Source organism: Chrysoperla carnea, chromosome 4 (assembly GCF_905475395.1).
Source record: "Chrysoperla carnea chromosome 4, inChrCarn1.1, whole genome shotgun sequence".
Classification (NCBI taxonomy): Eukaryota; Metazoa; Arthropoda; class Insecta; order Neuroptera; family Chrysopidae; genus Chrysoperla; species Chrysoperla carnea.
The window spans coordinates 24,770,250-24,788,584 of NC_058340.1; the positions used below are offsets into that span (position 1 = coordinate 24,770,250).

General features: G+C 27.0%; 1 protein-coding gene across 5 annotated transcripts in view; it reads left to right on the forward strand.

Moving 5' to 3' along the window:
* LOC123298302 (mucin-2) overlaps nt 1-18,335 on the forward strand; it is a 53,250-nt gene that overhangs the window by 26,047 nt on the left and 8,868 nt on the right. For all 5 annotated transcript variants that reach the window (XM_044880268.1, XM_044880263.1, XM_044880264.1 and 2 more), the window contains exons 2-5: nt 14,469-14,740; nt 15,459-15,762; nt 16,835-17,013; nt 18,197-18,332. In XM_044880268.1, coding sequence (XP_044736203.1) covers nt 14,469-14,740; nt 15,459-15,762; nt 16,835-17,013; nt 18,197-18,332 — 891 coding nt within the window. The remainder of the gene's footprint in view (nt 1-14,468; nt 14,741-15,458; nt 15,763-16,834; nt 17,014-18,196; nt 18,333-18,335) is intronic.

Here is an 18,335-nt window from a genome sequence, read left to right on the forward strand (position 1 = left end):
AAGGTAGATTTAGGGCTGAAATTATTTTATGTTATTTTCAACTTTGATGATGAATTTGGTTATGACTTCATGAATGTAGACGATAAATAAAAATAAAATTTTTCGATATGTGCTTTGGTTTTCGAAATATCGAAAGCTGAATAATTAAACAAAATTTTCAATTTTCGATATTTTGAAAATTACGCAAGATACCGAAAAATTTTATTCTGGCTTTTCGTCTTATATCGTCAAGTTATAATAAAATTTATCATCGAAATTGAAAATAAATATTTTTTAAATTTGTGCCCCCACTACCGTGCTTATAAATCCTTAAATGTTGAACACAATGTAATATCTTCAAATAATTCAAAAATATGTCCACCAGCTTTATACCTATGTATTATGTATCACAAACAAAATAAATTAATGTCTCCATATATAAATAATTAATACTAATACCATATTTAGAATAAAATGTATGTAATAATAAAATAATATTAAAAACAATGGTTTATTGAATATTTAATTAATTTGAAAGAGATAAAATAAATTAATTAATAGAAATACATTTTTAATTGTGTTTATTATTATAATATATATTTTTATATTTTATATTAATCATATTTATTATTAATGTATCATTTCTTAATTAATATAATATAAATCTAATTTCTATTATTGTATAGAATGTTAACACGGAAATTTAATTTTAATTCGATCAAGTGAAAATGTAGGGTTCGATAAATTATATAAATAGTTCTGGAGAATCTTCATAAATTTTATGTTTATCTTTAGAGCTTATTTTGGACATGTTTGATTCTCTTATAAGAGTAGTTGAAGCTTTGCAAACCCTTTAAGGACGTCCCTCGGGAAGGCCAAAAAACACGTTTTCTTACGGTCATCTTTTAATCGTGTATATGCATTCTCATTAATACCCTTTATAAGCAGGTATATTTATTAATATTCCGTACGGTGTTAAATTTTTAGATTTGAGCTGATAAATTTTGCGTTTTTAACATTAAATCCTAATTGAAGTGTTTTTAAAGGGGTGCTTTATTATGTAACAAGGATAACTTTCTTAGGATTAATTTGGATAACTAATATTAATTAGTTAAAAGCATGACAAATATTTTACCATAAAAAAATTATCACAAGCGAAACTCGTTTTTCCAAAAAAGGGATGAAATGAATGGCATTTGAGTGCTAACTCTTCTAAAAGTGATTTACTATAAAACTTTAGGCCTCGACAATTTGAAAACTATGGTATATATCGAAAAATTCTCTTAATTTTCGTCTCGCATATCTCGAGAACAAATGATGATATTGACATGGGACTAGTTTCATTTAACGCATAATTATGTAACTTAGAGCTGATCGAGCAAAATCGATCAAGCCGTTTTTTGTACCGAATGAAATTTGTATAATTGCCACTATTATCACTTATCATCTATAAAGTTTTAAATTCATGGGAGGTGCAGGGGACGAAGCCCCCGCTGGGGTTCAACGAAAAAATGAAAAAAAAAAATTTTTTTACAAAAAAATTATAAATATTAAAACATATGATAATTTTTTATCCTTTCCACTGGGAACTTAGTCGTGTGGACGTTTCGGGTCGCACCTAGACCGCTTTTAATTTTTAATAATTTAACAAGCTTTTTGAATAAATACAGAGAAATGAACAATTAAAAATGATATTAAGATGAAATCAGGACAATATACTTCATTAATAGTTTATACATTCTTACATTAACAGGGGGTATTTATGCATAATAAAAATTTAATTTATGTAAACAATGTTTCATAAATAATTGTTTTACATTTAACATTTTTATATTCATAGATATTTATTTTATACAGGCCGGGTTTCGAAAGGAGGGACCATTGTAAAAAAAAATTTATATAATTCATTATCTTGTATATTAAAAATTTAATATAAATAAAAATGTATATAAAATGGTAGTTTTGAATAATGTTTTTAGGTTGATACAAAATAATTCTTTTTTTTTTTATATTCTTGTTAATGATATATAATAAAAAAATAATTTTTTTAGTGTTATTTGCACAATTGTTTATACATTACATTACATAGGTATACTTTAATAAGTAATTATAATCAGTATTTTATTTGAAAAGGTTATATTTAACAGAATAATAAATATATAAGTAGATACAGAAGGCTTTGGGAATGTCGGCTTAAAACTTTGCTTCAAAGCGAGCAGACTTCTACAAGCTTTCATTATACAATTTGAAGCAATTAATAATCAATTGCTGTTCAAAAAATTTGCGTTCAAAATCCAACGCAGTCAAAATATTTTTTTTTGTAATTTATAGTAGTTTTTTATACCCAAGTTAATAATTTCAATTAACAAATTAGGAAATTTTAATAGTTCATAATGAATTACATAATTAATTTAAAATTAAACAAGTGAAAACAAACAATTGACTGAGTGAATTGTTGAAATACCATGTATAGACAGTGTTGATGTCACAATGTTTGTTCTTTTAAGTCACGGTAGTAAAGAAAGATATCCACTCTTAGATAGCCACACACACATAACTGATATTTTCAAATAATACAAATTACACAATTTGAACCCTCGCAGGTAAACAGTGATGTTTACGAAATGTTTAGAACAAAAGTTGTTTATTTTTTTGTAAGGAACATTTATTACATTTAAATTTTTGTTCTATCTCTAACGGTTTACAATCCAAGACCCAATTGACTTATGATGCTCATTTACGGACTCGACTTCACTTTTTACGTCCATAGCACGCTAAAAAAAGCTTTAGCTTGATAACTATTTTCGTTTTTGAGATATCGTGTTCACAGACAGATGGACAGCCAGTCAATCGAAAATGAACTAATTAGGTGATTATATGAACACCTGTGCCAAAATTCTGTTCGTAGCATCAGTATTTTTAAGTGTTACAAACTTGAGATACTTTGATATATTCCATATTTGCATGATATAAAAACAAACACAGTTATTCCAAAGTATTAAGTTTTCACTTTTGTCGACAGTCTCCAAGACCGACGTTTTTTTTAATTGATAATATTTTTAAGTTAAGAATAATAGAATAGTCCACTGTTTTTGTAACACTTTGTACACATATATAGATAATATATTAATATAATTGAATTTTCATTGATTGTACATATAGTGACATCATATTTTTGAATGTAGGCGTGTATATTAAAGAAATTGTATATATAAAGTAAATATATATGATATTTAAATGAAAAATAATAAAGAAATTTTCAATTTATATTGAGGTTAGTATATTATTTATATACTTATTTTATTTATATTTATTTTGTAACTTGAAGACGCGCAGATTTATTATTATTTGATTACAAGAAGGTCTATTGACTTGTTGGCTAAATCTTTAAGAAACAATGTTGTCTTTATCTTTGGAACAAACTGAGATAGATTCGATCAGATTAATAGTTTTCTGATTAAATTCAATCCCAAAAAAGTAGCGTACATTAAGAGTAGAAATACCAGTTAGAAGTTTTCTTAACTTCCATGAAATATCGAAGGGGCTTTTATGAAAGAGAAAACTTTTAAAAAGAGATTTACTTTTTAAATGATGAGAGAATTATATTATTTTAATAAAAAGCGGTATTCAATAATCTAAAAACGAAAGCTCTAAAATTTGTAATTCCAAGTTTTGCTTCCTGTAATTTTTTGGCAGAAAATGTTTTGGCAGTTTTATTTTTAACTAGGATTTGTTTTTGAAACAATCAACGCTTAAATTTTTTCCCTAATCCTAATCATAAATTGCCACAAATTAACATTAACTACAATAAATATATTTTGTAATAAATATTGGGTATGCACATTAATCCTTAGTAAATTATCATTTTTTAAACATTATTTGGAAAACTGTCTTGAACAAAGTTAACTATAGAATTTTATCAAATTTACTTCATCGAAATTCATCAATCTTTTCTATACCTAGTCTTTCTCCATCGTTTGCTAAAATCGTTATTTGCTAGTAAAAATTATGAAAAAGATTTTAGAAGCATAGAATATAAACTCGCGGAATTCAAAATATTAACAGAATCGCTACTATTTTTTAGGAATATTTGATATTTTTCTTATATTTTTTGAGGAGCTTATCTCTAAATCAAAAAATCATCTCATTAAGATCGATTTTGTTCTCTGTAAGCAGTAAGTGAAGAATTGGCTAATAATAATATAGTTAATTTTGGTGGGAGCGCCGATAAATCTATAAAATTCATCAAAATTGCAAAACATAATTGATGACTATAATTCGATAGTCGGATAGTCGATATGGAAGAGCAATAAAAATGTCAATAGATCAATAAAATATATATGATTTATATACCAATATTTGTCAACCATAGCAAATTAAATACACCTAGTAACAAAATTTTTTATTAAAAATAAAAGTAATGAAGACTGAATTGATTTATTGGGCATTATTATATCTTACAAATAAATATAAAATACACAAAATACGAATTAAATTTGACACGTGTACTTTCTCCTTGAAGTAAAAGCTATATGAAGGCATTACCTCTAGATCATAGAGTTCGTTATTACATATAAGAAGATCATGTCTTAAAAAAAGTTTTTTTAATTTTATTTTAGAATAACGAAAATAACAGAAATTCAAATTAACTAATGTATCGCACGATTTACAAAGCTAAATAATAATACTTTCTATAATTTATTATAGGTTTTACATCGGTAAAATCGTGTTAAATAAACAATGATTATCGTGTAATAATATATTATATACCTAATAATAAGTAAATCAGTAATAATGAAAGATCTATTTATTAGTTATTTGTTAATGAAATCTTTTATTAAAGGTTTCATTTACGAATTAACGCAAATAAATATTTTATTGAAATTAGATAAAAATGGAATAAAAATAGAAAATTGTGGAATGGAAAAAAATAAATCCTAACCATTTTTAGATATAGACTGAGCCATTTAAGCCATTTCGATATAGACTGAGACTGTAAACTACCTTCTAAAAGCCTTTTCAAACACACATATGCCGGTGTTTTCTTCGAAACAAACGGTCAATATTCCATAAAAATATTTCCAATAAAATTTTGTACAAAAAGATAATATTTTTGAAAATATGCCCACAAAGCTGTAAAATTTTTGTTTTGATTCGAATTTAAAATATTCAAAAATCATATAAAACTCAAGTCGCCGATTTGCCTTCAGATATTTTAAAAAATCGGCTTATAACTTAAATAATGGAGGCTGTTAGAAATACAGAAATGGTGGATCCTAGGTTTGTAAGAAATGGGATCCCAAAAGAGAAAACTTTATTTTCCTTGGAAATACTGAAAGAAAATCATTATTTGAACTAGCTCAATTGAGCTTTATTATTCATATTTTGATGGGTTGGACCTTGATGTATCATTATTTATAAAAATTACGTCCTCATTTCAAGTGTCTTAATTTTGGAAAATAAAGTATTTTTGGCAGAATATTCACATAACAACATTTCTGATTTTGATTCCATAAATAAAAAATTATTGATATAATATAAACTTATAATTTCGGACGGACGTACAAACGAAAATAGACTAATTGGGTGATTTTATCGAACACCAAAATTTTGTATGTAGCATCATTAAAAGAGCCATAATTTTCGAAAATAAAGTATTTTTTACATATGTTTATTCGGAAAGTTCTTTTTACTCTGATGAATTCTACCGTTCTCTGTAACATATTCTTGTTTAAGAAAATGAATGTACAGACTTAATTTTGAAACAAATTCCGGCATAATAAAAAACTTAAATTTCCTGATTTCGATTTCAAAAATTACAAATTACATAAACCCAAATAAACGATATAACATAAAACTAATTACAAAATCAGATGAAGGTAAAATTCGTGTTTCTAAATAATTATCAATTTCGTATGGTGTAAAAATATCGTAGACCTATGAGTTCAAGGATCTCAAACACTTCACATATAAACAAATTTATTATAATTATATTAATTATCTTGATTCTCAATATGAAAGTTCTATTAAAAAATTTGACCCAGTAAATTTTCTCTGTGGAACTGTTGAAGATCTTAAATTAGCAGGAACAAATCATATAAACTGTGATATAACAAGTAAATAAGTGATGAATTAATAAATAATCACTTATTTTGTAGTAATTTTTATGTAATCTTTCAACAAGTTAAGCGATTGTTTTATGCTGTTGGGCATATTGTGAAGAGCTAATATTTATAATTGATTGTGGTTATATGTATTTATTTTTTTCTCTCCAAGATTTTATAACATGTCTGTGTAAAGAGAATTTATAATTTGTTTTGGATAATTTCTGTTTATAATTTAATAATGTATCATTAATAATATTATTATAAATATTGAGAATGTCAAGGCATTTATATTAAACATTTAAACTGTACAACACTATCGCGCATCATATCGTTTTCAAACTGTGTTATTAATAACATACGTACTGATCTGTTCTAAAAATATGAGTCGATTGAAATCAATAACGACATATCAAAGACAATTCAAATTTGTACTTTTCGACTGATTTGATGACAATCATAGCAAATAAAATATAGATAAAGAAAGCATTGCTAAAACGTTCTCAAAAAAATGAGTATATGAAAATATTTAAGACTAATGTTTCAAATTTTGAGGGTGAATTCTGTTAGAACTTAGGAAAATTAGACGAATGTTAAGGGTAAAAGTTTTCGATAAATACCATACTTTTTGCAATATGTATGCCTAAAGATTCCGAGAAAATCCTTATAGAGGAAATTAATAAAAATTCCAATCATTTCATCACTTTAAATGTATTTTAGTGCTGCTTGTTATAATTTTCTTTATAAGATAGTTTTCCAAATTAATCCTATGAAAGTAACCCTGTTATATAATAAAGCTTTAAAAACACTTCAATATAGGATTAACATGTTAAAAACGCAAACTTTAACCTTTTATTTACCTGCTTATAAAAGGCACTAATGAAAATACATATACACGATTTAAAGATTTTTCTAAGAAAACGTAATTTTCTGAGAACCCCTAAGCGAAACTGTACACATGACACTTGTTGTTGTGCTACTATTAAATTTTAATAATCATAACAATTAATCATTTTAGACGTATATACAATCAAACAATAACATTTTGAGTATTTGGTAAAAATCGGTGTTGAAAGAATGGGCGGATTATATATCAGGTTTTCCCATTAGTGGATATTTTCGACCATCGAGATTCTACTGCATTAGTAAATCGTTCCTAGCATTTAAATTTCCTATAAAAGCCTTTTAGCGACAACGACTGTTTCTTATTGGTGAATTACATTTTACGAAAATAAGGAGTTTTAAAATCAAACGATAAGCTCTTGACCGAAAAATCAAATTTTACATCGGCTTAGTATTTTTTTTAAATTAAAAAAAAATTTTGTCAGTCAAAACAGATTTTTTGTGGTTGTTTTTGCTTTTACGCCTGTGTCTATTTTTGGACAGAGATATATATCATTATAATAATTTTATTGCTTGTTCTCAGAATACCATCCATATTTACGAAGAAAAAACTGACGGACACTAAGTTATGAGTGTATTATTCTATTACGAGTAACTTTGTGATTAAAAAAGTTTTAAAACATTGGTAGATACTTGTTATTGAGTTCAAGTGTACTTATTAAAATAAATAGTTTATGAAGTGTATAAAAATACTCTAAAGTTTAATAATATATTATTGTTAATTTTACTTTCATTGTAAATAGCTTTTTTTTTTATAAATTTTCAACGTGACTTAGTATATAAACCTTTGTCTTTGCAAGGAATTTGATTTGATTTTGATGAATACATATTTATACTATCCTAAAAATGGGTTGGAATTATATTAATTGCTAGAGGAAAATAATAATCACATCATACACAAATCAAACTTTTTATTTTTTATTATCAAAGGGTGAAACGATGGGAGTGTTGGTAAAATATATATGTTAAGCGTAAAAATTAGTGGGAGAGTCGGTTATTATTAAACTAAAGTATGTTTAAAAAGAGAACATTTAAAAACGGAAAAGTAATGCTTATGAAACTTTACAGAAGAGGAGTTTTAATAGAAGCGTATTTAGATTGAAAAACTTTATTAGCAAAAAATAGCATAAAACATTCAGTCCTGAAAAAATTATGCTTTAATAATAAGTTCCTGGACGACAAAATTGGAAACGAAGAATATAAATTTTTTCTTGGTTTTCGAGAAATTGAAGCCTGAAAACGAAAATCGTAAACGAAATGTGTTTTTTCACAAACATTTCCCTTACAACACCAAGAATTATTGTATTATCAAAAAAACGATTGCCTGATGAAAATAATTATACTTTCAATGCAAATATGAAACTTAAATGTGACGTCATAAATGTGTCTACATCATAACATGTCACGTATTGACAACTAAAAACTTATTAAAGGCTAAATAAAAAACCTAAATTTCAATTTTGTAGGGTCAATATCGATGGCAAAACGATCAATGACTGTCAATAATAAATAATTGAAGGTTAAAAATTGCTCTAAAGTAAATTTATAATATTGATCACATAATCAATTAATTTATTTGAATTCTCTATAACGGATTTGATAACTGATTAATATCTTTATTGTAAAAAAAAATCTTTGTATGCATCTTTTGTAGATACTCTAAGAAGGCGACGTGTTGAAATCACAATGCTTATGTCATTTTTATATTCCTCCAAGGTAAAAATACATAATAATTTTTATATCTTAGGATTGAGGATGAATGTATTATTGCTTTCTTTTATAAAAAAACTTTTAATATCATCAATCATCGATGTTTTTACTATGACTTAAGTTGTTTTTTTTTTAAACATTTTTTATCGTGAAAACCATCACACTTTTTGGTTACAATTTATTATAATATTGTTAATAATTTATGACTTATGTTTAATGTTTTATTTTAAATGATAATTATGTTTCATTTTTTCTACTTGTTTTTAATGTTAATGCCAATTTTTGCAAAGTAATAAATTTTGTACCGAGGTTTTTCACTAATTATGCAAATTTTTTTTATTGATTTATTGGCCATTAAAAGTTTTTTGGTCACCTTATTTAAAATTTCATTCGTTGGTTATATGATATAATGAACATTAACATAGGATGTACCTCAAGGAAGTGTCTTAGGTCCTTAAATTATTTCAGTCTCATATAACTGATTTTTTATATTATCTTGTTAATTATTAAGATATGCCATATGATTTATTTGTGATATACAATTATAATTAAGAGGATTACATAAAATTTATCTGTTAGTCCATGAAATTTGAAAAATTTCCTAAATATATTATCACACACAGTTTCAAACAGGTTTTCAAAACGTTTTTCTAAAAATTATTATTTAACCTAAATCAAAAGGAAAGTCAGTAATTAAGTATTTCTAATAATTTACAATTAAAGTGAAAAATTAACATCATAAAATAATAAATCTCAAACATTTCAATTACCCGCTGAAAATTCCTTTTATTTATATAAAAAGAATACTAAACGAAAATAAATTATATAATTTTATATTTTATGATGTTTTTAGACTAAATAATTAGGTATTATCTCAATAAAAACAAGTGACCTTTTTAATTTCAAATATGGTTGGTAAATTACTATTTAATTTTTTTAATTTATTAGATAATTTTTCATCTTTTTCAATATGCCTACCGTTTTACAGATTGTTAGAAAACTAGTTTTTTTGCGAAGAAAAATATTTATCAGAGAATTTTCATTATGATTCACTGACCTTACTATTTTAAAATGAAAATATGTTATTTTCTTTGAAAGTTAACTTTTACTTTATTACTTTTCCTCGATTAAGGATATAATAAGAAATGTTATTTATTTTTTTGTAAAAATCTTAATATCAAAGTTCAGGGTAGATTTAAGTTATTGATACAGGACTTAGATAATGAATACTACTGAGTTTTGATGCTATAAAGAAGAGTGTATTGTTCAGGATCAAAATTTACATTTTTTCAGAATGAAATAAAATTTTGTCCTTCAATTAAAAAACATATTTGCTGTCAAACTTGGAACTTTTAGAGTAGGATAAATGCAGCTATGTGTGTAAAATTTGCATATGTATACGCACGATGTGTAAGTATTATGTACTCTCACAAGTCTGTTGTCACAAACCTGTTTTTATGACTATAACGGACGTTATACCTTAAAGACCATTATACAATTATAGCAATAAAGAACTTATGGTATATTTATAAGATTTTAAATTTTAAATAAATAGCTATTGTTAGAAACTGTATTTACATTTCGTTAATTTGTGATCCATGGCAGAAGATCGTAATGCACCAGGAGTTTCATCCTGATGTATCTAAGATTCATCTCCATCAATTGTCTCTGAGCACGCTCTCTTCAACATGTGATCTTAGTTCACTTAAGGAAACATAATCTTAGAACATATGTGATTGAAACATCGAAAATTTTATACTTTTTTGCTATGGTTACCTTCTTCTTTGAGCATCCAATCACAGGTGCGAATGCTTTTTTTGATTGACCTATTATCATTGATAGTGCAGGTGCAAGTCGTTGCGTTGCACATTGACAATCACATTGAGTTGCTTGCCTTCTGATCTTTGTCTTCTAATAGTTGCTGTATCGTATATAACAATATATTAGATACGATAAACTGGAGAATGATTCAAGGTGCATTGTCTAGTACTCTATACAATGATTTTTCAAAAAAATTATGGGAAAAATCTTTTTGTAACAAAGTTTTCCTCGAATCGTCAAAATAGACAGATCCTTACCTTTTGCCATTTGCATACAGATTCCACCTTAAATCATCTCTTTAACTGTTTACCAGCCCTTAGAATGTATGCCATTATACGAAACATACTCGCCTAGCAATAAAGATGCCCATATACTCTCCGGCAATGTTTTAATCTTATGAGAAATCACATAAGCTGACAATTAAATTATATAATAAAATTGTAATGTCTTGTTGTAATTTAAAATCATTGAAAGCAAAATTATATTAAATAATATTTAAAGACAATGTGATCTCACTTTTTAAACAACATAACAAAAATTTTATTGCCATTTTCAATACCGCAGATAGTCTTCTTCATCTTTGTATACAGGCCGTTTTTTTACTATCTAGGCATACCAATATCATTAGTATGACAGAATACATTCCTTAAGCCATGCATCTAAATGAAAGGTATATATATATGTGTGTGTGTGTTTAGCATGTAATTGCCTCTACAGGTACGATACGACAGATCTTCTGTTGTGTATATGGAGAGAGTGGGAGTTTTGTTGCATACAAATATTATTATAAATTGATATACACATATATATAATACCTTTCACTTAGATGCATGGCTTAAGGCATGCATTCTGTCATACTAATGATATTGGTATGCCTAGATGGTACAAAAACGGCCTGTATATCTGTAGGTATTCTTAATTCAGTATTCAGTATGTACATGATTTTTAAAACCGGATTTATTACGTACATTATTACTTACAACTCATCTTTATTTTAATATAAACGTGTGTAAATTGAATAAATAAGAAGCGTCTTTTTATTTTAGTTGTTGAATCTTATAACATGAATATAATAATATTATAATGTTCAATTAACTTTCACTTAAAAGCATTATTGTACAGATTATACAGAGAGGCCTCCTTCAAGATAATTGTGCTAAAAAAACGACAACAGTGAAAATTGTTTCGTCCGCCGCGGATACAGAACATTTTTTAGATGACGCTTTCATGATCATTTTTTGAGCTATGAGTAATTTTATTATTTAACTAATTGAATCACAGGAAAATTGAAGTAGGAATAAAAAAATCAGAACATTAAAGTTGATCCTGTTGTACGTTTCGTCTCTTTATTGAGACTTCTTCAGCAACTACAAATTATATTTATCAAAATGATAATATAACGTCTAATACATAATTACTAAAAAAACGTATTAGACGATATATTGTAATTTTGATAATTATTATAATTTGTAGTTGCTGAAGAAGTCTCAATAAAGAGACGCAACGTACAACAGGATCAACTGTAATGTTCTGATTTACTATTCCTAGTCCAACTTTTTTTCACAAATTCATGTGTATTTTTCTTTATGTACCACTCTGTATATACGTATATATTCTTCTGCATTTAGTATGTAGATGTGTTGACCTTATAAGTCGTTGTACTAAGCAGATACAATCAATTTGATCAGTGCGCGCGGTATTCATTTATATAAAATAAATATACAATTTTATATGTTTTAAGTAGCCTCAAGCTATATCATTTTTATATACATGGACATTATAACACACATATTATTATAATCACAATTGGTGTTAAATACTCCAATGACCACTGTAAACAGGTGTAATATTAGACCCATAGGCTTAAGTTGTGTCTGTTTGCCAGTCAGTTACATAAAAAAAATCATAACTAAAAATTACCGTTTTTTCATATTTTTTTCGATGATTTTCATTTTTATTCGATGATTTGGTCATTATTTTCCATAAATATCAAATTAAAGCTGTATAAATACTGCCAGCGCTGATCCAGAAAATTTTTTGGAAGGGGTAATATGAACTTTTGACAACCGTTTATTGAGTAATTAGTAATTTTGTACTTGTTAATCCTTGAAAAAGAAACCAAAATTTTATTTTATAAGTAAACGTCAAGTATTTGAGAAATCGACTGGCATTATTTTGAAATGCCACCCCCTCCTAAAATAATTTAGACAAAATCTCAGAAAAGGCAGGCCCATTTATCAAAGGGATTTTGAATGTTTTGCGTCATTATTGCTCTGGCCAATAATAATTTTTATCCAAATAAGAGACAAAAAAAATTTTTCTTGAAAAATCAAGAAAATGGGGTAAAAAACTTGGTTTTTTAATTTTTTAAACTGAGTTCATAGGGTAATTTCGGCACAAAAAATATATAATCGTGTTCATTTTACGGTTGTTTGAGTAGTTTTAAAGATATCGCTAAAGCACTCTTAAGAACTTTATTTTTATGGGTCTTAAAACGTTCTCTCAAGTGTTCTTAAGGTGTACATAGACGTAACAATATATTATATGCATTTTATGAACACAATAAATAGTTGTATTCTTACACTAATCAATATTGTTCATGTCAAATATTATTAGACATCTTTTAATATGATACAGAATTGTATAATGGGTGTGACTTATTCACACACTACACTCCATTTGAGAAATCGCATCATTTACAACTTCCCGATTTCAAATTAATTTGAAATTAATGTCGATTATTATCAAATTTCACATTCTTTATAGATGTCAAATTATTTAAATCGTTGCTAAATTATTGCAAAATATTTAACTAATTTTTATGTGATTCGTAACCAACGAGTGACTTGAACGTTAAAGAGAAAAAATTTATTTTAAATATTTTGAAAAGACAAAAGCTCTGAAGTTCGTATCCTTAGATATCTTATTAAAAAAAAAATGTAAATTTAGGACCGTAATAAACAACCTTTGTTTGAAACGTTTTTAAAACAATTTTCCTGATTTTTACACACAAAAGCTCCTAAATAAGTGCAATTTTTATCACAAGCTTGTTTAAGACTAAAGCAAGATTATGGAATCTTTTGAGTCGATATTGTACCGAATCAATTAAGTTTATGAAAAAACGTTTCAACTACACTGTCAAAAAGTTCAGTCAAATACTTGTTTTTTTGAATTGTTGAGATCGTTGACTTAAAAAATACCTACTTGTTTTAAGAACATCAACAGCCAAGTAAATTCGTTGATTCTAATCGAGAATTTTTGTACAGTTTAATGGAAACTTAAAGATAAATTTTTAAACTTTTATATTGGCAGATTATATGGAATTTGTACTCTTCATTTCAGTGATTTCCATAAAAAGTAAAAAACTATGTCAAATATGCTAACCTTCATCAAAAGGCGTGATATTAATTAAAATCGATGCATAATTTATCAAAAAAAAAAAATATAATTTGTTGGGTCAATCAATTAAAATTATGAAATTTTTTTATATTTTGTAATATTAATAAAATTAAAATTTAATATAATTAATATATAGTATAAAAATATAGAAGATCGACCCAGGCTTTTTATGAAGCTTTTATTATGTGAAAGGTCCAAAGTTAAAAGTTCTTAGCTCCAAGATTTGAGGGACATATTTTTAAATTATATTAGTTTAATCACTAATTAAATTAAAAACTATTCGTCTATAATAATACCTATTCAAACAGATGAAGCGATCTGGAAATACACAGTCTCGTAAAGATATCTTCAAGACTATATAAAATAATGTCAAAAAGCTCGTTAGCAAATAATCGATTTGTGAGAAACTAGCGTTTATCTCTTGCTTTCGAGAGCCGTATCCGATTTATTAGAATCAAATAATCTCTAAATTATATAGACAAATTCTTTTAAATACATTTCTTCAAAACTAATGAAATTACATTTTGATTAATGTTATTATTTTTGTTTCAGATATTATTCTTCACAACAGTTTTAATTACTGCAGAAGATGAAATAGAATTAGATTCTAAATCAGATGTTCTAGAACAATTGATTATAGATGATAAAGGGCTTGAACTTTTTCGAGAAAATCGTCAAGCCATAGATGAATTACGAGATCATACACATATCAATAAAATTGATGTGAAATGTTCGGATACAGGATTCGAAGTAAACATCGAATTTGAAGCGACGTTTACTGGATTAATTTATAGTAAAGGATACTACGATGATCCAAAATGCAGGTAAAATTTCAGTTATAAAGCTATCATTAATTTTTTGAAACGAAGATTAAATAAATAGTTTTTGAGTTTCGATGTAATATTCTATATATATAGTACACTTAATAAACCGGAAAATGTGGAAAAGTGGTGAAGCAGCTCCGATTTTATATTGTAAGTTTCACCTTGGAGATTTTTTGGGGTCACTGATAGCGAATCTGAGGTCATAAAGTAACTGAGGATGGTTGCAACCCTATTAAAAACACCCCTAGAAGTGACAATGATAACAAAATATAAATATTTTTTTTATCTGTAACTTCTAGGGATGATTTTAATGGGGTTCCGACCATTTTCAGTTACTTTTTAACCTTAGATTCGTGATCAGTGACTAAAAACCCCAGAGAGGTATTTTTAATTTAATGAATTTTTCGTCTCTGTCACTTCTTGGAGTGATTTTAATGGTGTTACCACCATCTTCAGTTGCTTTTTAACCACGGAAACTTTTGGGAGATGATTTCTGAGGTTAAATTTTGATTTTTTTAAATTTTTCGTTGCTATGCAGAGGTTGCGGCTGAATGTTCCTGAAGGTCTAAGGAACACGTACAAACAAGATTTTTTGAAATTGGAGCTGTTCCACCACTTTTCCACATTAATGATATCCGGCTTATTTACTGTATTAATATGCAAAAACATTAAGCTTGTTGAAAATAACACTAAGCAATCTGAAACCTTTTTGTCGTAGATATGTAAAGGCGGGAGGAAACAAAAACGCCTATACATTTGTTGTACCATTAAAAGGATGCGGTTCCAAGCCCGCTTGTTCAGTGTGTGGTACAATCGAAAATACTTTAATTATACAAACGGATGATACCGTACAAGAATTATGGGATACAGCAAGAAAAATATCCTGTGAATCAGGTGGTTTGGGTGATAAAACAGTTTACTTCAAACCATTTATTGTGGATATGCTGGAAGTAGTCAATGTGCCAACACAAAGAGGCACAGTAGACTGTTGGATGGATATTCAAGTTGGAAATTATCCAAATGTAATAAGTTTGTACAATAAGATTTTTTTCTAGAGTCAGGTCTATCAAATTTTCTTTATTCGATGCGCTTCTTGTATCAGTTTAATGTTAAAAAGGCAGACGGTGTATATTTACTCCAAACACAATTACAGGTCATCTGAATGTGGATTTTCGAATTATATTGCTTTTTGGTTTCTTCAGTTATAGACAGTTTACTTAGAACATATAGTAATAAGCAAAATTAGTCTCGGTCTTGCAAATTTTTCAAGGCCATGACCAATTTAGTATCACTTTGACAAGACCCTATCAAAAAGTCTGCATCTAATCAATAAATTAACCTGATTTTTGTACTTTTTGGATCAATGTTAAAACAAAAATCTATTTTACGATTTTCTCGATTTTTTTAAAGGAGTACCCCTTAAAAAAATTGCAAAAAATTTTTTTTATCTCCAATTCCGATAAAACCCAAAAAGTACAAAAATCGGGTGCACTGGTCGAATATTTTTTGAGATACGGACTAAAATCAATCCAAATATTGTGATATCTCAAAAACTCTGCATCTAATCAATAAACTAACCTGATTTTTATACTTTTTGGATCAAAATTACCCCATCCACCGAGTTTCATCAAATTCCAAAACTTCCAAAAAATTTTTTTTCGATTTTCTCGATCTTTCAAAGGGGGACCCCTTAAAAAAATTGCAAAAATCGAGAAATTTTTTTTATCTCTAATTTCGATAAAACTCAGTATATAATGTAATTTTGGCCCAAAAAGTACATAAATTGGGAGCATTTGATAACTGGTCGAATAGTTTTTGAGATACGGACTAAATCGATCCAAATATTGCGATATCTCAGAAACTCTGCATCCAATCATTGTTACTTATTATAGGTGAAATAATTTTTAAAATCGGTTAAGTAGTTAATTCAAAAATGACGAATTTTCAATCCATTCACTCTATTTGAAATAATGTAATCAATTCGAAAACTCCCCCAAATATTTGCAATTTCTTTTAGGGAAAAAACTAGCACACGACGAAAATTTGGCAGAGCTGAATTTATAATTTCATTAAATAATTTACTTTTTTTTCTAGATTCGACCTATAAAAGATTTAATTAAAATAGGAGAATCCTTAACAATATTAGTTTACTTAAAGGATCCTGAAAAACAATACGATATTCGTGTAAGAGACTGTTGGGCATACGATAATGAAAACTTTGATGCTGCTCAAACGCACAAATTACAACTGACTGATAAAGAAGGTTGCCCAAGGTAAGAATTTATTTACATTATCGGGCAATTGCATGCCATTTTATTCATCCATGAGCTCATTTTGAAAAAACTAACCCATAAAAACCAATTTTTTGTATGTACTCCCTTCCTTTGATTAAATTTTTTTAATTATTATTGCTGTCGCCACGTGTCTGCCTGCAAAGTTTCAGCGCATTTAGATCACGGGACAAGGGTTAAAATTTATTCCAAGTTTTTTCGGCAGGCAAGCATACAAGTAGACAGACGAGTTAAAAGCAAGGGATTAAAAAATATATATATTTGAATAATTATTTTGTCCATCAAAAATAAGTCACCGTTGAAATAATAATTTTGTGAAATTCCAATAGCGAAATAAAACGGTTATGGCATATACAAGACAAAACTTTAAAGCTCAAAAATACATCGAAGTTTACTGTGTGTATTGCTGATTGAAGACTTAATAATTTTGTACTCAGAAAAAAGATTTGTAAATATAGGTTGATCAAATATTATATCTCTTTAACTTTAATCATTGCATGATAAATAATGATTTAAGTAAAATATACAAAATTTTTAAAAACCCTCAAAAAATTTTTCGGGTACGGAACCTTAAACTCGCACTTGAAACATAGCTAAGAAGACTCTCCATTAATTTACCTATCAAACGAAAAAAAAAAAAAACAAAATCGATTCTTTCCTTTAAGCGCTACGATGCCACAGCTAGACAGACACACGAACATAGCGGTCAAACTTATTACACCCCTTTTTTGGGTTCCGAGGTTAAAAATGAATCCAAAAATATTTAACCAAAAATGAGATTAATCATTTTTTTCATGAAATAATAGATCTTTAATAGAGGTTAACTTTTCTACCGCAATTTCACAAAAATTATCATATCTACCTTTCTGCGATAAACTAAAATATTAATGAATCATGTTAACATCCAAAAAATTAACATTTACTTGTATATATATCTAAGAGAAATGATTTTAAAATAAAAATGCCATGATCTAATGTGCGAAATAAAATTTTTAAATAAAATCCTATTGGATATATTATAGAGTTTTGCTTTTATTCTAATTAAAAATGCATAACAGTCATTTAGCCAAACGCCCCTGATTATCATTTAAAACGTTTTTTGTTTAATCACCGGGCTTTAAAGAGAAAATTATGTATCTTGAAAATTATATGATTTTATTTTTAGGAAACAAAAATTAATAGATTTCTGGCAAAAAACCACGAATACTGGATCATCTGGCGCTACTCTAATTACGTACAATACAATTAGTGCATTTAAATTTCCAGATCGTGAGCAAGTTTTTCTGACATGTAATATTGAGGTT